Source organism: Rhinolophus sinicus, chromosome 14 (assembly GCF_057876585.1).
Source record: "Rhinolophus sinicus isolate RSI-liver-muscle chromosome 14, RSI-T2T, whole genome shotgun sequence".
Taxonomy (NCBI): Eukaryota; Metazoa; Chordata; class Mammalia; order Chiroptera; family Rhinolophidae; genus Rhinolophus; species Rhinolophus sinicus.
Genome location: NC_142514.1, coordinates 34,169,032 through 34,196,622, shown reverse-complemented (window position 1 = coordinate 34,196,622; position 27,591 = coordinate 34,169,032). Strand labels below are relative to the sequence as shown.

The following is a 27,591-nucleotide window of genomic DNA, read 5'->3' as shown; positions in this document are numbered from 1 at the left end:
AACTAACTATAATAAACGATATCCATCATTCCCAAAAGTGATGGAAAAGTCATGCACTTTTGTAATTGTTCCCTTCTCTCCGTTTTCCCGTCTTCAGGCTACCACTGGTCTACTTTTATAGGGATGATTTGCATTTTGTAGAATTTTATATTCATGAAATCACATACTATAAACAATTTTTTTTGTCTGACTTCTTTAACACAGCACAATCCTTTTAGGATTCACACGTGTGTAAAAATGGTTCATTCTTTTCACACGATTTGAAAAGAAACCAGAGTATATCATCATTCTTTTTTATTGCTGAGTATGTTACATCTACGGATATACCAGAACTTGCTTGTCCATTCATCATAGATAACATTTTGAGTGACTTCCAATTATTGACTACTACAAATAAAGCCACTATTAACACTTGCATGTAAGTCTTAATATGGACATATGCTTTTATTTCTCTTATAGCTTGCTTTTAAAAATGAGTATTTCTCTTTCATAGAGTCAAGGTTTAAGTTAATGATAATGAATAGGAACGGTCCAGCAGGGAGACACCAGACTCACTATGAGTCATTTCGATATTACTACATCTATTTGGAATTTGTAATCTGCTTTTCTGGGTGGTATGCCAACCTACCTCCTCCACACACTGGGATATGAATAGTTTAATGGGCCAATGATGCTGATAATTGTTTGTCATATTTGTCAGATGTGTAAAATAATAAAATGTAAAGCACCATTACTTTAAATTTTTTTCACATTGGCTTTATATAGGCCAAATAAGCCTCTCTCTCTCTTTCTCTCTCCCTCTCTTTAATAGTGGATAGATTTTGTTAGTGTCCAGGACCAAAGGAATTTCTTCCTTCAGATTTTGACTCATTGCTTTAGTACATGGCTATGATTTGAATAAAGTCCTACATTTCCCTTTAAGACATATAGTGTTTCAACCACTTTTTTGTTGTTATTTTTTATTTATTTATTACTTACTGATTCTGTGATTCAACTCCCATTTGTGACTATGATGAGTTTGAGTATGGCTGCCAGATAAAACACAGGATGTCCAATTAATATTTCAGCAGCTTTTCTCTTTTGTTATAAATAACATACGAAATTGTTAACAAGCTTTTTTAGTTCCACCACAATTTGTTCTCTCTCATCTTAATTTTTCAAGGGCATGAATTCAAAATATACTTTCCTTACTTTACCATGCACATTTAGGCATTCATGCTTTTGTGCTTGTCATTTTTTCTTTCCTCCCCCAATTCATTCACTGAGAATATTTTTCTCTTCCATTTGTTAAAACTGCTGGAGGAAATGTTCATTTAGTAAGTTAGGTCTCAAAGTGAAAGAGAGAGAAATAGCAGAATGGGAATTAGTGAGAGAGAGGGACTGAGAAGGCCTCTTCTCATCAGAACACTTTAAGGGAATATGGTCATTTTATTGAGCACAGAGAAGACTTATATTCTAAAAGGAGAGTCTCAAGGTTGTCCCTTTTCCTGTTCTTAATTTAATTTTGTGTATCTTGACAATTCCTACCCAATACCTCATAGTCTATGATTTTCTTCTTGTCCTCTTTCCAGGCATGATGAAGCCTAAATCATCTTCTTTTTCTGGGTACTGTGTGAGCTTTCTTTTCCTACAAGTGATGACATCCATGTCAGGTAAGAACAACTACTTTTTCTTACTGAGTCACAGGTATGGAACAAACTGAGGACAGACTCCTAGTGTTCATCTTAACAGCAAGTAAAAGAGCTGGAAAAAAAAAGAAAATCAACAACTCCAACAGAGAAGTAAGGTCATAGGACAAACTTCTGTCCCTCCATATGGGAGAGTTAGTCAAGCGGAGAGTTAGAGACTCACAACCTCCCAGACCAGAAACCTCTATGAGAACCAATACCAGGGTAGAAGATCGAAACTGTAATTACTGAATTACTGGAGGCTCAGTGTGGACCAGCCTAAGAGTTAAAACTCCGAGAGGGGCAGTCATGGGATAACTTACTTTTGTCAGTTTTGCCTCCAGGATCTTTCCTAGGTTGTCATATATGAATATTGGAGAAAAGAATCCACTCATGTTTTAGACAGGAGATGGGGAAGAGTACCCATTTTGAAATATGCTGTTTTAACAAGGTCTGCCATCAAGAGAGACTATTTTACCAGCACCTAACCTATTGATGTTTTGTCAGATTGACTGAAGAAGGAATAGGGAAATATTTAACTCCAGCCCACCTAAGAGGGAAAAAAAACTGAGATGCACTTATGAACTTCACAGTCAAGGATATAGGCTCACTAAAAGACTGATATCTAATCACAGGACTACGGAATACCTCCCCTCCCCCTACATCTACTAGCACATCACTAAAAAGCCTCCAACAAGAGTTCCTTCTATTCAATCCATCATGTTTGGATTTCAAAAAAAATTGTCAGGCATACTAAAAGGCAGAAAAATACAGTTTAAATGGATAGAGCAAACATCAAAACCTGACTTTGATATGGCAAGAGTTTTGGAATGATCAAATTGGGAATTTAAAATAACTATGATTAATATAATAAGGGCTCTACATAAGACCTGAAACAATAAACTACCTAGAAGAAAACATAGGTATTAAAATTAAGGACCTTGGGTTCAAAGAGGATTTTATGAATTTGACTTCAAAGGCAAGGGAAGTAAAAGCTAAAATAAATGAATGGGACTATATCAAACTAAAAGGCTTCTGCACTGCAAACGAAACCATTGACAAAATAAAGAGGCAACCAACCGAATAGGAGATTTTTTCAAACAATGCCTCTGATAAAGGGCTAATATTCAAAATATATAAGGAACTCATACAACTCAACATCAAAAAAACAAACAATACAATTAAAAAATGGACAAAGGACATGAACAGACGTTTCTCCAAAGAGGACATACAGATAGCCAATAGACATATTAAAAAATGCTCAACATAACTAACTGTCAGGGAAATGCAAATAAAAACCACAATGAGATATTAGCTCACACTAGTTAGAATGGCAATCTTAACAAGACAAATAATAACAAGTGTTGGAGAGGCTGTGGAGAAAAAGGAACCCTCATACACTGTTGGTGGAAATGTAGATTGGTGCAGCTGCTATGGAAGGCCCTGTGAAGATTCCTCAGAAAATTAAGAATAGAATTACCATTGACTCAGCAATCCCTCTCTTGGGTATCTACCCAAAAAATCTGAAAACATTTATCCATAAAGATATATATGCTACTATGTTCATTGTAACTTTATTTATGGTGGCCATGACATGGAAACAAGTAAAATGTCCTTCAGTAGATGATTGGATAAAGAAGATGTGATATATATATACAATGGAATACTATTCTGCCATAAAAAATGATGAAATAATGCCATTTGCAACAACACGGATGGATCCTGAGATTATTATGCTAAGCGAAATAAGTCAGAAAAAGTAGAGAACCATATGATTTCACTGATATGTGGTATATAAAACTGAAAACAACAAAGAAACAAGACAAACAAATGAAGAAACAAAAACTCACAGACACAGACAATAGTTTTGTGGTTATACCAGAGGTAAAGGAGGGAGGGGCATGGTAGATGAGGGTAAAAGGGATCAAATATATGGTGATGGAAAGAGTACTGACTCTGGGTAGTGAACACACAATGTGATATATACTAGATGATGTATTCAGAATTGTACACCTGAAACCTATGTAACTTTACTAACAATTGTCACCCCAATAAACATTAATTAAAAAAAAAAAAAAAAAAAATATATATATATATATATATATATATATATATATATATCCTAATGGAAAAAGTAGGCAACATGCAAGAACAGATGGGCAATGTAAGTAGAGGAATGTAAATTCTAAGAAAGAATTAAAAAATTATAGAAATCAAAAACACTGTGATAGCAATGAAGAATACCTTTCATGGGCTCATTAGCAGATGAGACATGAATAAGGAAAGAATATCCGAGTGTAAGGATATACCAATAAAAACTTCCAAAACTGAAAATAGAAAAGAAGTTTAAAAAGAAAAGAAAAGAAAAATCCAAGAGCTGTGGGACAACTACAAAAAGTATGATATGGATATAATGGTAATATTAGAAGTAGAACAGGTGGCCGATTAGCTCAGTTGGTTAGAGTGTGGTGCTGATAACACCATCATTGCCGGTTTGATCCCCACATGGGCCACTATGAGCTGCGACCTTCTTAAAAAAAAAATTAAAAAAAAAAAATATATATATATATATATAGAGAGAGAGAGAGAGAGGAGAGGAGAGGAGAGGAGAGGAGAGGAGAGGAGAGGAGAGGAGAGGAGAGGAGAGGAGAGGAGAGGAGAGGAGAGGAGAGGAGAGGAGAGGAGAGGAGAGGAGAGGAGAGGAGAGGAGAAGAGAAGGAGAAAAAAAATAGAAAAGAATACGTGAAATAATAATGACTGAGAATTTTCCTGAAGTAATGTAAATTAGTGTCAGGTACCAAACCATAGATCCAGGAAGCTTAGAGAACACAAAGCAGAATAAATACTAAAAAACTAAATTGAGACATCATATTAAAACTGCAGAAAACTAAAGAAAAGGAAAAATCTTGAAAGAAGCCGGACAAAAGAACCCCCAAAAAACAGTTCACTTACAGAGCTTTCAAGAAATGTTAAAACAAGTTCTTTATAGAGGAGGAAAATGATAGAGGTCAGAAAATCAGATCTCCATTAAAAACAAAAGCAATAGGTAAGGAAGACATGAAGGCAACATTAAAACTTTTGTTTTTTTATTTTTAATTAATCTAAAGGTAATATTTTGTTCAAAATAATAACAGCAACAATGTAATCAATGATTATAGTTTATGTATAAGTGAAGTAAATGACGATGATGCAAGAAATTGGAGAGAGATACTAGGAATTCTTGGTTATTTTAAGGTATTTGCATTACCCATAAAGCAATATAGTGCTATTTTTAAAAATACCTATTGAAAAACTATTCCCCATTTTTCTCTTCTTTCAACCATAGGAAACTATGATTCTAGTCTCTGCTCCTAGAAGTTGACTATGTCCTTAGATACATCATTTAAGTGGAATTACGCAGTATTTGTCCTTCTGTGACTCATGTATTTAATTTATTATCTTCCAGATTCATTCATGTTGTAGCATATGACATGATTTCATTCCTTCTTAAGACTGAATAACATTCCTTGTTTTGTATATGTCACATTTTTCCTCTTGTAAATCTGAAACTCTTTATATTGAAAGTGGGTTTCTTGTAGACAACATATCATTGGGTTTTGTTTTGGGAAACACTCTGACAATCTGTCTTTTAATTGGTGTAGTTAGACCACTGACATGTAAAGTGATTATTGATATAATTGGATTAATATCTAATATATATATTCCTGTTTTCTGTTTATTGCCCTTGTTCTTTGTTTTTATCCATTTTACTATGTGTGGTTTTATTTTCTATCAAGTATAAATTTTTATTGTGGTAAAATACACATAACAGCATTAACTATCTTTAAAGTATACAGCTCAGTAATATTGAATATATTCATAATGTTGTGCAATCATCACCATTTTTTCCTCTTGCCTGGGTTATCTTTTTCCATCCTTTCACTTTCAATTTATTTGACTGTTTGGATCTAAAGTGAGGTAGCATATGGTTGGATGATGTGTTTTTATCCATTCTGCCTACTCTGTCTGTTGAGTGGATAATTTTATCCATTTACATTTAAAGTAATGACTTACTTTTGTCATTTTGTTATTTTTTGTATGCCTTATAACTTTATTATTCCTCATTTTCTTCATTACTTTTTTTGTTGTTTCTAGTTGATTTCTATATTGAAATGTTTAAATTCCTTTCTCTTTTCCTTTTAAAAAATATATTCTATAGCTACTTTCTTTGTGGTTATCATGGGGGATTGCATTTAACATCCTAAAATTATAACGCTCTAATTTGAATATATAACAACTTAACTTGAATAACATACAAAAACTCTGTTTCTGTAGGTTCTCTGTACCTGTCCCTTTTACTTGCTCATGTTACAAAATTACATTTTTACTGACTATCTTCTAAACCTCTCACCTTCCCCTTATCCCCACCCCCCCGCCCCTCTAGCAACCCTCAGTTTTTCTCCATGTTTCCAAAACTGTCTCTGATTAGTTCATTCACTTATTCTTTTCTTCAGATTCCGCATATAAGTGAGATCATATGGTATTTGTCTTTCTCTGTCTGACTTATTTCACGGTTTTGAAAATTAATTTGGGGAACGTACAGAGGGATAGTGGATGGGGGAGGGGGGTTCACGCAGTGTGAGGGATATAAATGATAAACGTCTAAGTTTTGCTTTGTCTTGTGCACCTGAAACTAATAAAAAAAAATAATAATTTAACTATTCAACCTTAAAAAAAATTACATTTTTATACATGTGTGCCCTAAAACATAAACTAATAATTATTTTAAATACATTAGTTTCTTATATTATACAATATAAAATGTGGACCTATAAACCAAAGTTACAATAATGCTAGCTGTTAGACTAATAATTGTGTTTTTTTTAATGTATTAGACTCTTAAATCACATAGAAGACAAAAAGTGAAGTTAGAAACTATTGTTGTAGTAATAATAGCTTTTTTAATTGTTCATGTATTTACTTTTACTGGGTACTTTATTTCTTCATACAACTTCAAGTTACTGTAACAATCTTGAGTATTTTTTGTAGGGCAGATCCAGGAGTTACAAACTCCCTCAGATTTTTTTTATCTGGGAATGTCTTAATTTCTCCCTCACTTCTAGATAACTTTGCTGGTTCTTGGTTAATATATGGTTCTTGGTTAATATAGTTTGGTGTTTTTTTTTCTTTTCATTTTAGCATTTTGAATATATCATCCCATTGCCATCTGGCTTCCAAAGTTCTGATGAGAAATGTGTTTATAATCCCTCATACGTGATGAGTTGGTTCTTTCTTGCTGCTCGCAAGATTGACTCTTTGTCTTTGTCTTTTGAAAGTTTGGCTATAAAGTGTCTAGATGTGGTTCTCTTTGAGTTCATCAAACTTAGAGTTTGTCGACCTCCATAGATGTTTATAGTCATCTTTCATCATATTTGGGAAGTTTTCAGCCATCATTATTCCAAATATTTTCCTGGGCATGTGTGGTCACTTTCTCATTTACCCCATATATGCACTTTCTTTTGAATGTTCTAATGTTTAGTGTCTGGCTCCCATAAATGGCAAAAAGAAAAATAAAGGGTTGAATGAAAGGATACTGATCCTTTCAATTCCCTGGATTCAGGTAGAAGGGAGGGGCTTGAAAGAAAATAGGAGAAGGTACAAGAAAAATGTCTACTTGCTTCTGTGCCTTCCAGTCTCTGTGATTGGAAGCAGCAAACAGCAGTCACAGCAGAGAGCCACAATATTTGAAGGACAGAGTCCTTTTTGCCTAACCTGGCTCCCAAAAGCTATGTGAAAATAGCTCCAGGTGTAGTTTCACAGCTGCCTGTCATGGGGCTGAGGGTGGGGGATGGGTAGCTGCTACTGTGATATGAGCTAAAACTGACCAAAATTAATACAATTTACCATCCAAGCTTTCCTCTAGAAGTTAAAGGCCTTCAATAGATTCCAGAATTACAAAATGCTTACGTCAGGCAGATTCTGCCAATGAAATTGTTGTCTAAGTAGGGAGTCAGATTCTTACGCTTTCTGCTCTGCCAAGTTCCCGGAACCCAAGTAAGTATATGTTATAGAGAATAACGTAGTAACATTGGTCTTTTCAAAAAATAAAATATTGATTTAAATAGATATAGTCAGAGCTAGGTATTTAGAATGGTTAGGTCAGATGGGAAGAATACAGTGAGTCCTTCAATGTGTAGCAACAAAGATGTTGTTGTCCTCAAATTTATCCTATTTTTCTGTCTTTCTCTACAGAAAAGTGGACAGTGACCACGTCCACTGGACACTTCATGGCTACAGTAGGAGGACAGGCTGAGCTTAGCTGCCAGTTATCCCCACCACTAAGTGCAAAACACATGGAGGTGGGCTGGTTCAAGGGTAACCAGTCCAAGCTTGTTCACCTGTACAGAGGTGGCCATGAAGTGAATGGAGAAGCTGCCCCAGAATATGTGGATCGCACAGAGTTTGTGGCAGAGGCCATTGGGGAGGGCAAAGTGACTCTCAGACTGCATAATATCAGTGTTTCTGATAATGGACCATACCAGTGTTCATTTAAGGATAGTGACTTCAGTGATGTGGCCGGCATGAACCTGAGTGTGGCAGGTAAGTTTTATGGTGGAACACTGCATGCCAATGGCCTCGTGATTCCATGAGCTTAAATATGTGGAAAATGTATCCATTTTTTCTTTTTATTTCTTGTCTTTTTTATATTTTATAGAGTATTTCAAGTATTAAAAATAGTGAGAAAACCACATATATCTACTGAAAAATATACTATGCAGTGAATAGATAGTGCTGAGTGACCAGCGATAGTCTAACTTGTTGCTTGGATGTTGACTTGAGTATTACCCCTTCTTATACTGCAGAATACAAGATTAATGAGACTCTTTTCCTTTCAACTTTCAATTCAACCTCAATACAATAACAGTCTTGTTTTCTGTCTCATTTATCCAGCATTGGGCGTAGAGATGCAGATCTATGTTTACCCTTCTGTCACTATTGGATTCATGGTGGAATGTAACTCAGGAGGCTGGTTCCCACAGCCCCAGATGGAGTGGAGAGACAACAAGGGAGAAGTAGTTCCACATTCATCCAAATCCTATTCAAAGGATGGAGCTGGATTATTCCACATGAAGATGACTCTTCTCCTCAGAAACAAATCACAGGGCAATGTGACTTGCTACATTCTCAACCCTCTAATAGGTGAAGGGAAACAGACAAATATCATCATGGCTGGTGAGTGTTTGGCAGGGTTTGGTTGTCAATAAAGCAACATAAAGAGAAAATTAATGAGATAATTAATATTAAAAAGCTTTATAATTGTTATGAATTGTGGTACTACAGATGTTGTCAGGTACTGAGATGAGGGCTTTAGAATAAAAATTTAGAAGAATAGTGACAACCCATAACTGAAATACACATTATAGCTTTAAAGGTACTTAGAAGCCATTATCTCATTAGACCCTCATAATATTGTCAACACAAGAATGTCCAAACCTGTAGAGAATTTTTATAAGAGCTTATTTGAGCCAAACTGAGGACATGCCAGGAAGCAATATCTCAAATGCTCCCAAGAATGTCAGTTTTGCCATTATTTTTATATGTTTGAAATTAAGGAGGAAACATAAGAAAGATTACATGAAGGAGGGAGAAAACAAGACAGGGAAATCTCTGTGATTAGACTACAGGATACTTAACAAAATGATGTACTCCCTTGAGGGTGGTTTCCCAGAATAGGGGCCTGAAAAAGAGAATTACTCTGGCATTTCACAGGTGTGTTAATCTAGATGCACAAGAGCAATGGGCAGGGCTTGCTTAAGGTAAAGACAAGTATTTTACTAAATTAGTTATAGGCCTGAGGCATGACTCCCCACCATGACCTGCCCAGTTGGAACTTTATGATCAGCTCACCCTTTGAGGTTAGTTTTGGTCACTGATTTATTACAGATCCCCTTTTCATTCACAGTATTCATGTGTAAGCTTAACAAGTTTTTAGCTCAGTGACTTAAAAGATGTCATTTACCTTCCTGACTAAGTTTTCTCATCTTAGAAATGAGTATAACCATGCTTCATGGGTTTTTGTGACTCTCAAATGTATCAGTAGAAGCAAAAATCTTTGCCTACAATCATGTAGTATTCACTACTAACACTGTCTTTAAAACTTCCTGAAAATTTAGTATGGAGGGATTATTGTGGCCATTTATAGGTAGACAGATATTGAGAAAAGCCAGTCAAACCAAGAGTAAGTAAAATATGGAAGTAAAGCACAGGTTTCCTGATTATTGGTCAATATGTCACTCCTCAGAAGCACGGTGGGTGGACATCAAAGGCCAGACAGAAAAAGGCTATGTCCTATGTGTGACAAAGATACATTTAGCTAACACCTCTGCAGAGAAATCAAGGTTGATTACAGGAGAAGTGTTGTGTCTTCAGATGTCACTTCAGGGAATCTCTTTCTAGCCTGATTGAGGGCATAACTTTTTCTTGTAAAAATTCTCTCCAGTTTTCTTGGAGTATTCAAACATGGATTGGAGAAGGAAAAAAGGAAAAAAGAATGTTACCCTGACTAGATAGGAGTTTATAACGATGATCTGGGAAATAGGTATAGCAGAAAAGATGGTAAGAATTGGTAAGATTCTATGTATATTTTAAATGTAATGCTGATGGAATTTATTGATGGATGAATATGTGATGAAAGAGAAAGGGAGGAATAAAGAATGATTCCAAGGTTAAGAGCCTGAGTCATGAAAGATAAGTTTTCGTCTACTGAGATGATGGGTAAGTTTGTGAGATGAGCCTATCTTAGAGATAGGACCATACATATAAGACTTGCAAGTGAAAATTTTGACTAGGACTTAGATATAAGAGTTTAAAATTTTGTGGAGGAGACTAGGCTTGAGACATAATGTGAATGTCTTCAACCTAAGAAGAATATTTACAACTGTGAAACTGGACAAAATCACAAAAGGAATAAGAACAGGGGAAAAAACCAACAACAAAGAATCCTAGAACTGAATTTTCTAGCATTCACCTTTTAGATGTCCTTTAGATGATTAAGAGAAACCTGCAAAGTATCTGAGAAGGAGTAGGGAGAGAGGTAGGAAGAAAACAAACACAGCAGGCAAAAAACAATATTTAGAAGTGTTTATTTTGATCTCACTCTTTTATCAATGATAAAAGGTAATTTACATTAGAAACTCTTTTTAATCTTTCTAATGTTTCTTATAGTTTCAGTAAATATAGTTGTTTCTTATGCAAGTTTATAAGGATTATATAGATAAATTCAATTATTTCAAGTAGGATACAAATTGGAATAGGCTATAAGCACAATGTTTGAGAAAAAGAGCCATATCAGATGTAATTAAATGAATAGTATTTAAAATTGGATTATGTAATAATACATTTTGGAAAAAAAGGTTTTCATGGACTATATGAGCAATATTGCTATAATTTTTCACATCCTATGTAATAAGTAAAGCTCTCAGAGTTTTATCCAATTCATAAATATTAATGCAGATTTAAAAATAACATAAAGTAAACATCAAATCTGCAAAACCATTGCATGGTAAAGTTTGTTTTTTTAAAAAACCTATCCAAAAAAATGTTGCTAACATTCAGAAGTACCAAATATATGGTAGAGTCAATTATGCAACCATAATTAAGATATATTCTTAATTATGGACTAGAATAGGGATATAATAATCAGAGGTAAAATCCCAAAGGACAATCTGGGGGAAAATTGTGTATGCTTAACATTAGCCACAAAATACATAGTCACAGGCAGATACAGAACATATCTGAAAAACAATATGCACTCTGTCTAAAAGAACTCACAAGGATATAAATATTTGTGGAGGAGTACTAAATTTTGAATTTACCTCCATGAAGATAAAAATAATCCAAAATCAATATAATCATTTTATTGTAGTTAGTTTTTTTATTTGTTAAAGGAATTCTTTCTCCTTATTTTTCTTTTTAACTTTTTTTCTGCCATTTATACATATTCATTCTTCCATACTAACTTCAAAATTACTTTATCCAACTTGTTTTAAACCTTCAAATAATTGTTTTCTGGAGTGTGTTTAAATAATAAAATGATTATGAACATGAGAGGAGTTAAATAATTTCTAGTAATTCCTGACCATAGAATATTATTTTGTCGCAGGACTAGGCCATTGTATCAATAATAAAAATTAGAAAGGGTAGAAAGAGAAGAGAGCTAAATCATAAGGAAGCAATGTATATCAAGTTGTAAAGTATGAATTTTAATGCATTAAGAAAAAGACGAAAAAGTTCCTATATGGTATTGGGATAATTGACTATACGTCTGGAAAAAAAAGACTTATACCTAGAACTATATATAGAAATAAATATCATATGGGTAGGAAGTTAAATGCTAAAAATTAAAAAACAAACATTTTAAAAGGAATATACTATACTAGAGAGACCTTATCAAAAAATGCATATCATGAAAGAAAATAAAGATCTGTCTCCATTATCTTTACACCCTGAGAGCTCACTAGAGACCATTCTGAGGCTGTCTTACAGCCATTGAGCTGCTCAACTACCAGCATGAGTTATGGTGTCTGGGGTTCTGCTTGATTATTTCCTTCATAATCAGGAAGCATTTGTACTGGAATATTAATAAGAGACAAAAGAGAAATTTCTTACAATCCACTGTAGCCTCAATGTAAGTTCTATCCCCCAAACGACTTCAATCCCAAACTCTGTACTAGCCACTGAAACAGCTCCACTCATCTTTAGCCCCTGATCTAAACACAAAATGTGAAGAAAGTGCAGGACCTGAAGGAGAATCCTGCTTTACTTGCAGTACAATTCCTAATCCAATGGTGCTCCATGTTGTGGGTTTATTGATATTCAAATTGCACTGTGCTTTTTTTCAGATGCCATGTTGAACCCATACAATGGTTGGGCGATAGCTTCAGTTTCACTTCTATTGGTGATGATTTTATTCCTTTTCTGGCTGTATTTCAAAAAAAGAGGTAACCGCTGCAACGAGGATGGAATCATTAATGGTATCACTGTTAATGCGATGCGTAAGTCACATGGGATGTTTGTACAAAACTGTTTGACATTTGTCAACCAATGCCAAGCCTTACATAAGAAGATTTAGGGTTTGTTTCTTACTTTAGAGGTATTGAACTTCACACCCCTCAATTATGAGCTTCCCCAATGTGGTTTGAGGTCTGAGATCACTGCAGATGTCGCCTGAGCTGATCAGGTCCACAGTTACTTCTGTACCCCCAAAGGAGTGCTTTCTCTCTTGAGCAAGCCTATTCAAGCAAAATGAAGTAGGAAATACACAGATTGCCATAAATTTTCAAGACATTACCTCCATTCAAGGGCTTGAATAAAATTAATGTGAAAAGAGACAGGTATGTAAACCAGGGAGTCCTTTACAATCAGACTATTCCATCTGGTTTTATGGCTAAACTATATCACAATTCTGAATAAAAGTATCACCGAATGATTCAGTGACCCATCAGGTACAAGGACATGGAACATTTTAAAGAATGACTCTTTTCTCAACTTCTGAGCAAACAAAATAGATCATCTATAGTTGAGTACACTTCTAGGTGGGGGATGTAAATCTGGAGATGAGTAGACAATTTAATGGAGATGAGGCAGGAGAAGTTGCAACCCATGGTGCCCATTTTCCTACCTGATCCATAAAACCTGGTGCTACACTTACGTGCCTACCTTATATTAGACCTGGTGATAATAATTTTACAGAACTTATCTGAGTCAACCCTAAAAGGCAGTGCTACTATTGTCACCATGTAATAGATGAGGATGTCACGGCTCACATAGCTTGTAAGTGGCAAAGCCAATTTAAAGTGCAGGTCCATTTAGCTCCAACTCGCATGCTCTAACCTTACGCTTCTCTTTGGTATTTAGTTTCAGGTTTCTGCTTGTATATATTAATGGTTGAGGAGGTTATTAACTCATGAGCCATCCTGTTCCATAGTTTGGAAAATTAAATCTATTAACACCTGACATCTAATAATTATATCTAAATCAATAGCTTTTCTCTGTCTTAGCAGGAAAGTCTTTTAAAGACTTGAGATCATACTTTTATTCCAACTGGGTTTCATTAAAAAGTGTCTCACTGTTTCTGGTTATTTTACTCTGGTGGAAGGTGATATAAATCAAAGAGCAAATTGATATGTATAAGGCCTGGCAATTAAGTTCACGAACCTATCCTAGAAAAAGTACTACATACCTCATTGCTGAGTATCACTATGGTCACCTTCGAAGTACTCCCCTTGGGAATCTATGCACCGATGCCAGCACCTAGTCCACCCTTCAAAGCAATTTTGGAACTCTTTTTCTGGAATGACCATCAGAGCTGTCGTCATATTACCCTTGATGTCCTGAACGTCATTTAAATGTCTTCCTTTCAATATTTGCTTTATTTTCAGGTATAGAAAGAAGTCATTGGGGGCCAGATCAGGTGAGTAGGGAGGGTGTTCCAATACAGTTATTTGTTTACTGGCTAAAAACTCCCTTACAAACAGTGCCACGTGAGATGGTGCATTGTCGTGATGTAAGAGCCATGAATTGTTGGTGAAAGTTTAGGTCATTTTCATCTAAATTTTTCATGCTGCCTTTCAGAACTTCCAAATAGTAAACTTGGTTAACTGTCCAGTTGGTGCAAATTCATAATGAATAATCCCTTTGATATCAAAAAAGTTAGCAACATCATTTTAACTCTTGATTTGGACTGACGGGACGTTTTTGGTCGTGGAGACATGGCTGATTTCCATTGTGCACTTTGACGCTTTGTTTCAGGGTCATATTAGTACACCCATTTTCCATCACCATTGATAACAGTGCCAAAAATACCATTTTGCCTCTCTGGAAGGTCTTGGCAAACTTCGACTCTCCTTTGCTTTTGTTCATTCATGAGCTCCTTCAGGACCATTTTTGCACATTCCTTTCTCATGCCAAGATTTTCAGTTAAGATTTTCCTGTTTCTCTGTTGATGTTTACTTGGTCTGCTGTGCTTCTCAGTCAGCCAACAATTTTGACACACAAGTCCATGAATTTTTGCAATGTTTTAATCAGTTCTGCTCATTACTGGCTTCTCTGACCTCTCTTCATCAGTGATGTGTTCTCTCCCGTCAGAAAAACATTTATTCCATTTGTACACTGCTGTTTTTTTCATGGCATTATCCCCATAAACTTGAACTAACATGACCCTGATTTCATTTCCACTCTTGCCAAGTTTAACAAGAAATTTAATGTTTGTTTGTTGCTCTAATTCAAACTCAGACATTCTTGTGACAGCACACAAAAACATACAACAACAATAATGAACGCCACTCAGCAAGACACCGCCACATGTGGAACATGAACACAGCTGAGAGACACTGATATACCAAGGTTATGCAACCTCACCGAGCTGTTTGTACAGTGCTGCCGATGTAAGGTCATGGTGGGAAGTTCGTGAACTTAATTGTCAGACCTCAGATTTTAGTAAAATATAGGAAAACATTTTAATGAACTCTGTTGGATTGTAGATATAACCCCACTTGACAAGGGATTAAAACTAAGAGGTGTAAGAATGCTCAGAGTCTGTGGATCCAAGACAATTATTTTTCTTTCAGCCAACTCAGTGTCACTACAGCTAAACCATCCCGTCTCCCAGTCCTCAGAATCCCCAGAAATCTGATAAAGGTTCTTAGGGCCTCTCTCCGGTTTCCCCAGTTAGATTAATCTTGTGCTAGGTTAGGTGGTGAGAACTAGGAAAGGAAACTCCTCTTAGCCCTAACATATATATGTACCCCATATATATATGCACCATATATATATATGTATATATATATGGTGCAAAAAATGTATACACATGACTTGTATTCATCTTTTGTTATTGGTATATATTGAGTATAACAATTTTAATAGTGTTTTCCTTTCCTAAAATGTGTATACATTTTTTGGGCACTATATATATGTACCGGGGTACCAAAAAATATATAAGTATTTTAAGGGATGTTATCTATGCTCAAGCAGTAGTTTGCCATAATCAGAAATAACTGGATACTGATGGTAACCACTTTGAGCACCTCTTGTAATTGCAGAAGTCAAATGTGACTTGTATTCATCTTTTGTTATCGGTATATAGTATTACAATTAATACAGTTTTTTTCCTTTCTTAAAATGTGTGTACCTTTTTTTGGCAATATATACCACACCCTGCCACCTCCTGCAAACTAAAGGCACATCCTGAGCCTTATCTAGGTTGAGTGGGCATAGGGTAATGGCTGTGCATTTTCTGATAATTGTCCTTGGGCCAGTGATGTCCCTAATTCCTGTATTTCTCATTTATTAATTCTGACTTTCTCTGTTCTAGTGTTCAATTGTTACCGCTTTTGTCGGTTGATCGTAAACATTCCTGAAATACTGTTTCTTGGATTTTTTTGGTCTGCGATCTGTATTTATATGCCATTCCGGATCAGAGGTAAGCGGGGTCAGTAGTTATCGACTCTCCCTTGGCAGCTCTCTTTTTCCTGGAAATCTGTCTTCTGGGAGTTGTTAGGACCAGGAGATCAGTGGTTTGGGTGACATCTCAGAGGACCAAATCCCACACTAAGACTGTTGTGAGTATCACGGAGCGAAGCTGCTATGACTGCTGCCAGTGGTTTCAGATGCACTTACGGACATAGCTCCTTCTGCTTCCAAGAGAAAGAAACATTCTGGCTTCAGAAAATATTATTGGGTCTAGCCACTAATTTACTTTACTGGGTCTACTGATAGTGTATATCTATAACTCTAGGTCAACGTTTCTTAGCTATTTAAGGGCATAGAGTCTACATTGAATATATAATGTCAAACATAAATGTTTTCCATTTGATTGCAGTATTTCCATATGCTGCTTAAGTTTGCATGTAATTTCAGGAGGCTCATGAAACACTGAAATCCTTTTTTGGACCTATTGTCTGAAATGTGGCTATCATTTAGAGGGGAAATTGATGGATTAATATAATAATATTCAGAAAGATGATTTTGGCATTTGACAATTCTTCATTATTTACAGGTTTCCAAGGGACATGTATATACAGAATAACTACCATCTAATCAAGGCAAAAAAATGCTTTCTTTTATTTGAAGCATTGTTTTCAAACCACAAAAGAGAATTTTAGAGAAGTGTAGTATTTACCAGCAGACTTTTTCCTGTATCTTCAGTTCACATTCTAATTCTAGATAGGCTTTGAACCATGCATATATAAGCCTTTATTTTGAACTCTTTACGGAAAATTGCAAAACCCTGCCTCAGAAATTATCAAACCAATTGATAAAAAAGACCATAATTTCCAGTACCAAAGGAAAATTAATGTTGTATAAACAAATCAAGCACCTGCATACAATGTGGGAGAAAGTGGTATAGGTGAGCCAAACTTCCCCTGGATTTCTTCGTTTCAATGCGCTCTTAATACTCACTCCTGAAGATTCTGTAGTAGCAAATATGAGAAGCGAAGAGACCAGGATATAGCTCAATTCAGTCATTCCAAGAGCTGTTTTATGGAAATATAAATTTTTCCTGATTATAAAGGGTCTTTCAAGTTTGATGATGACATAGCTTTGGTCAGCAATTATTTTTTTGATTATTTTAACATTTTTAAAATTTTCTAATTACAGTTGACATACAATATTATATTAGTTGCAGGTGTACAACATAGTGATTAGACATCTATATAACTTACAATATCATCATCCCAATAAGTACCCATTTGATACTATACATAGTTATTATAATATTATTGACTATATTCCTTATGCCATACTTTATATCCCCATGACTATTTTGTAACTACCAATTTCTTAATTCTTAATCCCTTTACCTTTTCACCCAACCCCTCAACCCTCCTTCCACCTGGCAACCATCAACATGTTCTCTGTATCTATGAGTCTATTTCTGTTTTGTTTGTTCATTTAGATTCCACATGTAAGTTAAATCATGTGGCATTTGTATTTCTCTGTCTGACTCCACTCAGATGGCAAGATTTCATTCTTTTTTTGTGGCTGAGTATATTCATATATATATCTCCCACCTCTTCTTTATCCATTCATCTATTGATGGACACTCAGGTTGCCTCCATATCCTGCCTAATGTAAACAATGCTACAATGAACATATAGATGCACATGTCCCTTCAAAATACCGTTTTGGTTTCCGTGGATAAATACTCAGAAGTGAGGTTACTGGGCTCTTTATCTCTTGTTATAGCCTTTGTTTTAAAGTCTGTTTTGTCTGGTATAAGCATTGCTACTCCAGATTTTCTTTTCATTTCTATTTTCATGAAATGACTTTTTCTATCCCTTTACTTTCAGTCTCTGTGTGTCTTTCAATTTAAAGCGAATCTCTTCTGGACAGCATATGTAAGGGTTTTGTTTTCTCCTCCATTCAGCCACCCTAGGTCTTTTGACTGGAGCACTTAATCCATTACAAGTACATTTAAGATAATTGCTGATAGATATGTAGTTATTGCCATTTTATTATTAATATATATATTTTTCCTCTTCTTAAAGAAGTCCCTTTAACATTTCTTGTAATACTGATTTGCTGGTTATGAACTCCTTTAGCTTTTTCTTGTCTGGGAAGCTTTTTATCTCTCCTTCAATTTTCAATGATAGCTTTGCTGGGTAGAGTAATCTTCATCACTTTGAATATTTTGTGCCAAGTCCTTCTGGCCTGAAAAATTTCTGTTGAGAAATCATCTGACAGTTTTATGGTAGCTTCCTTATAGGTAACTAACTGCCTTTTCCTTGCTGCTTTTAATGTTCTTTCCTTGTCTTTAAACCTTAGCATTTTGATTATGATGAGTCTTGGTGTGGGCCTCTTTGGGTTCATCTTGTTTGGGACTCTCTGCACTTCGTGGGCTTGTATGTCTATTTCCTTCATCAGGTTAGGACAGTTTTCAGTCATTATTTCTTCAAATAGGTTTTCAATTTCTTGCTCTCTCTCTCTTCTCCTTCTGGTACCCCTATGATGCAAATGTTGTTACACTTGATGTTGTCTCAGAGGCTGCTTAAACTCTCTTCACGTTTTCGGATTATTTTCTCTTTTTGCTGTTCTGATTGGGTCCTTTCTGCTACCATATCTTCCAAATTGCTGATTCGAACCTCTGCTTCATCTAATCTACTGTTGATTCCCTCTAATGTATTCTTTATTTCAGTTATTGTATGCTTCATTTCTGACTGGTTCTTTTTTATGTTTTGTATCTCCAGTTTTATGTTTCCTATCTCTTTGTTGAAGTTTTCACTGAGATCATTGAGTATCGTTATAACCAGTGTTTGGAATTCTGCATCTGGTAGATTGCTTGTCTCCATTTGGTTTAGTTTATCTTCTGGAGCTTTGTTTTGTTCTTTCATTTGGGACATGTTTCTTTGTATCCCCATGTTGGCTGCCTCCCTTTGTTAGTTTCTATGTATTAGGTAGAACTGCTATTTCTCCTGGTCTTAGTAGAGTGGTTTTATGTAGCAGATGTTTTGTGGGACTCAATGGTGTAGTCTCCCTGGTCACCAGAGGCAGTACTCCAGGTGTGTCCCTTGTGTGGGTTGTGTTTGCCCTCCTGTTGTAGTTGAGCCTTGGTTGCTCTTTGTACATCTATAGGAAAGATTGACCCTCAGGCTGATTGGTTGTGAGGATTGGCTGTGACTACAATGGAGGAGCTATTGTACAGGGACTGACCCTACAGAGCAGGATCCACTTTAGCTGGGCTCTGGTGCCTGACCAGTCTGCCCTTTGAGTGTGTTGTCTGTGGAAGTTGCCTGGTGGTGCTCTGATGTGGTCTGAAGATGGTCATAGGCTTGCTGGCCCCAGGGTCTCCTGGGAGGAGACCTGCCACAGGCCAAGTTCAGCTGCAGTCTGTGCCCTACCCAGGGCCACCTAGCATGAGCCACAAAGAAATCCACAGATGTCTTCCAACCACACTAGACTTGCAGGTGTCTGGAAGAGGCTAAGTCAAGGCTGGCTGCTGCTAGTGTTGGGCTAGGGGCTGCTTAGGAAGAGATACAGGGCACACTGAGGTCAGATGCTGCTTGTTTGGGGTTTGTGAAACTTTGAGAGATTTTAGCATGAGCCAAGCATGAACTAAGACACGCTGTTTGTATGGAAAAAATACTGGAAGTGGCTTAGGTAGACTGGCAAGTTGGATGGGGCATGGTCTCAGGGAATCACCAATGCTGGGCAAAGGCTGTTAGCAGGTTTATGGAGACTCAGATTTGGTAGCCACCTGCCTCTGCACACTGGGAGTGGGGAGGGCTCAATAAAGAAACAGTGGCTTCTGCTTGCACATTTGTCTAGAAGAAAGGTGCCCCTTAGCCCTTGCCCTAAAGCCAGACAATTCAATTCCTCCCTGTATGTCCCTGGTGCCTTTCAAGCTGCTGCCCCAGTGCTGGAGGTCAGAGTCTGTGAGTTCATTAGCAAGTAAGCTCATGCATAGGCTCTTTAAGAAGAATGCCTGGCACTGCAGCCATCCTAATCTTATTCATCCACAATTCACTGATTTTCACAGCCAGAAGTTGTGGGGACATGTCTTCCTGGCACTGAAATCCTGGGTTGGGGTTTCTGGTGTAGGGTTGGGACCCCTCACTTTTCAGGAGGAAGCTCTGCAGCTGAGATATCCATCCTATTTTTAACTGCCACATGTGGGTATAGAGACCAGCCTGTTCTGCATCTCCACCCCTCCTACCAGTCCTGTCATGGCCTCTTCTGTATATCCTTAGTTAGAGGATCTAGCTAGATTTCAGGTGATTCTCAGTGATGATTGTTCTGTAGTTTAGTTGTGATTTTGATATGGTTGTGAGAGATGCAAGCCCAGAGATTACCTACTTCACCATTCACCATCTCGATGGGAAAATTTGTGGTCAGCAATTTTTAAAAATAAATACCAGGAGTTGAGCTGGAACATATGTTAGGTGTATGTTTACCTTTATAAGAAACTGCTGAAGTGTCAGTACCATTTTGCACATCACCGGCAATGCATAAGAAAATACTTATTCCTTATGTTTTCCAATGATTGATTCCATTAGTCTCTCTCATTTTAGCTTAGTGTGTGTAGTGATGTCTCATCTTGGCTTTCATTTCTTTTTCCTGAGGATTCAATACAAATAGAATCATACAATATTTACTTTTTTTTACTGTCTTCTTTCACTTAGAATATCATTTTGATGGTCTATTCATGTTTTAGTATGTGTCAGTTCTTCATTCCTTTTTATTGTTTAATAATATTATATCATGAATATAGAACATTTTGTTCATTCATTCTTCAGTTATTGTACCTTGGGTTTTTCCAATTTTGGCTATTATTAATAATTTTACTATGAATATTTGAGTATAAAGAGCACGAATGTTATTCCATTTATTTATATCTTATTTAATTACTTTCAACAGTGTTTTATAATTTACAGTGCACAAGTCTGAGGAGTTTGTCATTCATTTTATTCCTAGGAACTCTACCCTTTTTAATGCTATTGCAAGTGAAATTGCTTTCTGAATTTCACATTCATCTTTATCATTGATAAACATAGAAGTAAAACTGAATCTTATATATTGATCTTGCATCCTAAAACCTTGCTAAATTTATTTATTCACTGTTTATTTATTCTAATAGTGTGTGTGTGTGTGTGTGTGTGTGTATTCCTTAGGATTTTCTATGTACAATATCATATCTGAATTGAGGTAGACCCACTTTTTCCTTTACAATTTTCATGCTTTTTATCTCATACACTGTTGGTAGGAATGCACATTGGTGCAGCCGCTATGGAAGGCAGTGTGGAGGTTCCTCAAAAAATTATGAATAGAATTATCTCTTATTCTTGCCTAATTATCCTGACTAGGAAATCCAGTGCAACACTGAATATTAGTAGTAAAAGCAGACATCCTTGTATTGTTCCTGATCATAAGGGGGAAGCATTAACTTTTTTACCATATAGTTTGATGTTACCTATAGGCATTTTTATAGATGGCTTAAAGTTCTGTTCAGTTCCTGACTTGCTGATTGTTTTATCATGAAAAGGTGTTCTGTTGTCTCAGATGCTTTGTTGGCATCTGTTGATATGATCATGTTGTTTTGTCCTTTATTCATTGTATTACATTGATTTTCAGATGTTAAACTATCCTTTCCTTCCCAGGGCAAATCTCACGTGGTCATGGTAAATAATCTCTTATATATAATCATGATTCGGCTTGCTAATGTACTTTTGTTAATTGAGGAATAGTTTTTTCTTGTTCAAGATTTTGTGTTCATAAGGTATATGGATTTGCAGTTTTCTTTTCATATAATATTTTTGTATTGTTTTGATATAACAGTAAAGTGGTCTCAATGAATCATTTGGGAAGTGATTCTGCCTTTTCTATTTTTTGGAAGCGTTTGTGAAAGATTAATATTAATTCTACAAATTTTAGTAGAATTTACATGTGACGCTATCTGAACCTGAGCTTTTCTTTGTTGGGATTAGAAAAGAATATATTAATTCAGTGCTCACTCTGGCAGCACATATACTAAAATTAGAACCCTACAGAGAAGATTAGCCTGGGTAACTTTCCCATTAAAATTCCTTTTGTTCATTTTTAGTACATCTATTCCAACTTTCTTTTTGTACTATTGGCATGTCATCTTTTCCAATCCTTTACTTTCAAACTATTTGTGTCTTTGAATTTAAAATATGTCTCTTATAAACAGCATATATTTGAACTGAATTTTCTTTTTTTTTTTTTTTATCAATTCTGCAAATATTGCAGAAGGTAGAAAAACTTCTACCTTTTCCTTGGAACATTTACTCTATTTACCTTTAATATAATTACTAATAGGATAGTGTTTATATCTGCCATGATTTTATTTGTTTTCTATGTCTTTTTTTTTTTTTTTTTTTTTTTTTTTTGGTCTTCTCTTCCTTAATTATTGCCTTCTTTTTGTTAAATAGATATTTCCTGTTGTATCATGTTTCGTTTACTAGTTTTATATTTTTTGGGAGTTTTTCTTAGTATTTGTCCTGGGTATTACAATAATTATGTCTGGTAGGTGGAATAATGGATCCTGAAGAGGAGCCAGGACTTTGTAGTCCCCAGGACTTGGTAAGGGGAATTTATGGACAAGATTAAGTTAAGAATCTTGAAATAAGAGATTATACTGGATTGTGTGGGTTGGTCACTACGATCATAATGTCCTTATAAGTGGGAGATGGGAGAATCAGAGTCAGATAGTGAAGATGTAAGGAAAGAAGTGGAGTTGGGAGTGATGAGCTTTGAAGACGGAGAAGGTGGCTATGAGTCAAGGAATGTAGGCAGCCTTTAAAAGCTGGAAAAAGCAAGAAAATGGTCTATTCCTTAGAGCCTCCAGAAAGAATGCAGGACTGCCAAAACCTTAATTTTAGCTTAGTGAAACTGACTCTGGACTTCTGATCTTCATAACTAATAAAATTAATGCATGCTACTTTAAGCCAACAAATTTGTGGTGATTTATTAGAGCAACAAAAGGTATAATAAATAATGCAAATTTCGGTACATGGAAGTAGAGTGCTACTGTAACAAATATATTTTTTAATTTATTTTTTAAATTTATTGGGGTGACAATTGTTAGCAAAATTACATAGATTTCAGTTGTACAATTCTGTATTACATCATCTATAAATCCCATTGTGTGTTTGTAACAAATATTTTTAAATGTGAAAATAGCTTTGGAATTGGGTAATGACAGAGGCTGGAAATATTTCAAGAAGCATAATTTTAAAAGCCTAGATCGCCTTAACTAGACAGTTAGTAGAAATATGGGGTTTAAAGGCACGGCTGGTGAGGGCTCAGAAGGAAGTGAAGAGCATAGTAGAGAAAATCTATATCACCTTAGAAAATATCTAAATCATTATAAAGATACTGTTGGTAGAAATGTGGACATTAAAGGTGCTATGGTATAGTCTCAGAAGGAAATGAGGAGCATATTATTGGAAATTAGAAGAAAAAAAGATCATTGTTATAAAATAGCAAAATAGTGAGCTGAATTGTGTCCTACAGTTGTGTGGAAATCACAACTTGTAAGTGATAAAATTGTATATTTAGATGAGATTTCTAATCAAAGGTTTGAAGATATGGTCTGTTTTCTTCTTGCCACTTTTAGTAAAATGTGATAGGAAAAAGATTGATGGAACAACAAAAAGAGACCAGGACCTGATAATGTGGGAAGTTCTCAGCAATCCAGATTGTAAAATGTGCTAAAATTAGGAGATTCACTGCCTGGAAAGTGCTCTGTAAAGAAAACCAAGGGTGTGTTTGGACAAATTTTGCTGAAGTCTTGAAAGGATCAATGACCATAGTATTCAGTCTTGCAGAGGGCTTCATGATTTGATGATGTGTCTTCAAATCCACTTTTTTTCCCTGCATATAAAATAAATTTCTGCCTCCCTCTAATAAAGGTACTTGTGATTGCGTTAGGCCCACTGAGATAATCCAGGGTAATTTCTCCATCTCAAGATCCTTAACTTAATAACATCCACAAATACTTTTACCATATGAGGTACCACGTTTACTTCCATAGATTAGATCTTGAATATTTTGGGGTTCCATTATTCAGCCTACTACCGTGTACTAGCCTTCATGAAAAATGAAAGAATGATTCCAGGAATGGTACCAGAGCCCCAGAGATCAGAGCCATGAGTCACAGAGGATTGTTCTCAGGACTTGAAATCTAATGGAGTTTATCCAGCTGAATTTTGAATTTGCATGGGAGTGTTGGCTACTTTTTTTATTCTCCTTTTTTCCACATTTCAATGGGAATACCTATAACTATTTTACCATTATATTTTAGGAGCAGATAATTTTTATCTAGTTTTTCATAATGGAGAGGAATTTTACCCCAGAATGGATTATACTCAGAGCTTCACTCATCTACTTCCAAATTTATTTAAGTTGTTGGAAAATGTTAGTTCCTTGTAGTTGTAAAACTTAGGTGATTATCAGCTGGGGGTCTCGTAGAGGCTGCTGGGGTATCTTCTCATGCTTTCTATTATGCTTTGCCAGCAATGGTTGGTCAAGTCCCTTTCGGCATTTGAAATCTCTGACTTCTTCCATATATATCTGACTGCAGCCAGAGAAAGTCTCTATTTTTATGGGCTCATATGATTAGACTTGGCCCACCTAAATAATCCTGGATTATCTCCCTAGTTTAAGCTCCATAACCTTAATTATATTGGCAAAGTCTCATTTTTCATGCGCTGTAACTCATTCATAGATTCCAGAAATTGGGACATGGATATCTTTGGGGGTTCTATCTGCCTATGACAATGTTTCATCCCCAAAGATTCATTGCCCTCCCAAACACAAAGTCTATTTTACTCATCTAAATTTCATCCTATTATAACATCAAAATTGATAATAAAGAAGAAAATAAAAGAATATTAAACAATCTATTTTATATAGGTGTTATGAGGGTTAACTGAATTAGTCCACTTTAAGTAGTAAAACGACTTCTAAAGAATAAGTTATCAGTACAATAAAGTTATACTAAATGTTGCTTCTTGAATATTCTCTCCCCCTAGTTCTCAGTTCAACTAATTTCCTAATTTTTATATCTTTCTCAGTCTCTACTTCAGATCCTCTTTTTGTCTTGTACAACGACTGGATATTCGATATAGCAGTATTGGTAGTTGTACTGATGATATTTTTCTGTGCACTTATCGTTGTTTTATACCTGACACTAAGAGGTAAGTGATCATGGTTATTCATGATTCTAACTATCATTTTTTCCAGCACATATTTATTTTCATTCCCTTACATTCCCTGTAAGGCTCCACTTTCTTCCTAGTTATTAGTCCAGGGTCCATCCTGTTTCCAGAGAGAAAGAAAAATAAATCCCAAACTTGGTTTTGTGAAGTTATATATTAATATACTAAGGTTAAGTTATAGCATCTCAAGTACACAATCAAATAGTGACTCTGCTTCTGCTCTGGCCTTCAGGCTTCTTCTGGTCTGCCCTTCAGCTAGTAGTAACACAGAATCATAGCCATGCATTTCAGATTTGTTGTTCTCCTCCTGCGGCATGTAGGTCAATTTTTATTTACACATCTGTATCTCTAGCACCCATAAAGAAGAATGCAATGTGGGTCTTTCCAAGTACATGTTGTGACATTGTTGTCCACGTAGATTAATTTATCTAGCTCTTATATTATTCTATTCACTGAAAATTACTAAGACTTTATTCTACTTGGACGTCATTTAACTCTTTTCACCCTGCCTCCTTTAATGAATTTCACCATTGCTCCACTTTTTTTCATCCAGGAATCCCAAGTAATAGGTATTAAGCTAGAAATTCTTCTGATTTTTCTTTTTGCCAAAACTTTGTTTCTGATATAAATGAGGACCAACAAGTCCTTAGACGTATAATTTTCCTATAAAAACTTCTTGTAAGTAGATTTCAATTTACAAAATCATGAGTCCATTGCTTTCTTGATAGAATTTTCTTAAATGAACATAGTATTAGATACATAGTGAATATCTTGTGTATATAGCTAGATGTTAGGAGAAACAAGAAATATATATATGGGATTCTAAGGGGTAAGTGTGTTTTGGGCCCACAATTTTAACTATTCCAAATAATTTCTTACAAGTAAGAACCAAAAGTAGTCAAGGACTTACAGAATTCACCACTATCATAGACTATATAAAAATTAAGAAAAAAATTTCAAATAGAAATTAGTATAAAAATCAGATGAATAATGAATATATAAGAAATAAGTAAAATAATTTTAATCAATGAAATGTTAATTAAAAAATAAATGCATAGTGTTATAATGGTTGTCAATATAATGACTATTTAAATAATGTAATATGGAAAATATTAAAAACCTAATCATTGAACATCAGTGGCTGCTAATATCACAGAGAATGAGACAGCCAGAGATTATTCTAGAAGTAATAAGAAAATGCTATCTATGACATGTTTCTGGAAGGAAGGAAGGAGGGAAGGAAGGAAAAAATGAAGGAAGAAACCCTGAATCTGATTAAACCTATCTTTTCTCCAATTTGTAGGACATATAAGTAAGAGAAGAATACTCACATATGAAAGAAGTTTACGGAGATACAATCAGCAAAATGTAGAGACAGAAAGCACTATGTAACAAATGATCCAAGTTCTTAAATAAATGTTGCAAGAAAATAAAATGTTATAGAAGCTGAACTTATAGTTTCATAAGTAAAAGGCATATCAACCAACCACAACCTGTACATATATTTGGATGTCTATTTAAACCAATATGCTATTAAACAAAAATGACAAAACTTTAGCAAATTCATCAAAAAAAAAAAAAAAAAAAAAAAAAAGAGAGCCCAAATAAATAAAATCAAAAATGAAAGAGGAGAAGTTATAACTAACACCACAGAAATACAAAGGATCATTAAAGAATATTATGAACAATTACATGCCAACAAGTTGGACCTAGAAGAAATAGATAAATTTCTGGAGCATACAACCTTCCAAGACTGAACTAGGAAGAAATAAAAAATTTAAAAAGACTCTTTGCTAGCAAAGAAATTTAAGCAGTAATCAAAAAACTCCTAACAAACAAAAGTCTAGGACCAGACAGACTCACCAGTGAATTCTGCCAAATACTTAAAGAAGAATTAATACCTATCTTTCTCAAACTATTCCAAAAAATTGAAGAGGAGGGAATGCTCCCAAGCTCATTCTATGAAGCCAGCATTACCCTAATACCAAAACCAGATAAAAACATTACGAAAACAGAAAATTAAAGGCCAATATCCTTGATGAACACGGGTGCAAAAATTTTCAACAAAATATTAGCAATGTGTTTTCAACAATACATCAAATGGATAATACACCACGACTCAGTGGAACTTATCCCAGGAATGCAAGGATGGTTCAACATCTATAATTATCAATGTAGTATATCTCAGCAAAAAAAATGAAGGATACAAA

General features: G+C 35.3%; 1 protein-coding gene across 1 annotated transcript; it reads left to right on the top strand.

Moving 5' to 3' along the window:
- Nucleotides 1-118: 118 nt before the first annotated feature.
- Nucleotides 119-26,914, top strand: LOC109434146 (selection and upkeep of intraepithelial T-cells protein 8-like). The gene is made up of 8 exons (XM_088791126.1): nucleotides 119-418; nucleotides 1,572-1,652; nucleotides 7,899-8,246; nucleotides 8,598-8,879; nucleotides 12,548-12,679; nucleotides 16,018-16,125; nucleotides 25,238-25,360; nucleotides 26,685-26,914. Exons 2-8 carry the CDS (start codon nucleotides 1,574-1,576, stop codon nucleotides 26,771-26,773), a joined length of 1,161 nt encoding a protein of 386 aa, XP_088647252.1. The 5' UTR covers nucleotides 119-418; nucleotides 1,572-1,573; the 3' UTR covers nucleotides 26,774-26,914.
- Nucleotides 26,915-27,591: the final 677 nt, after the last annotated feature.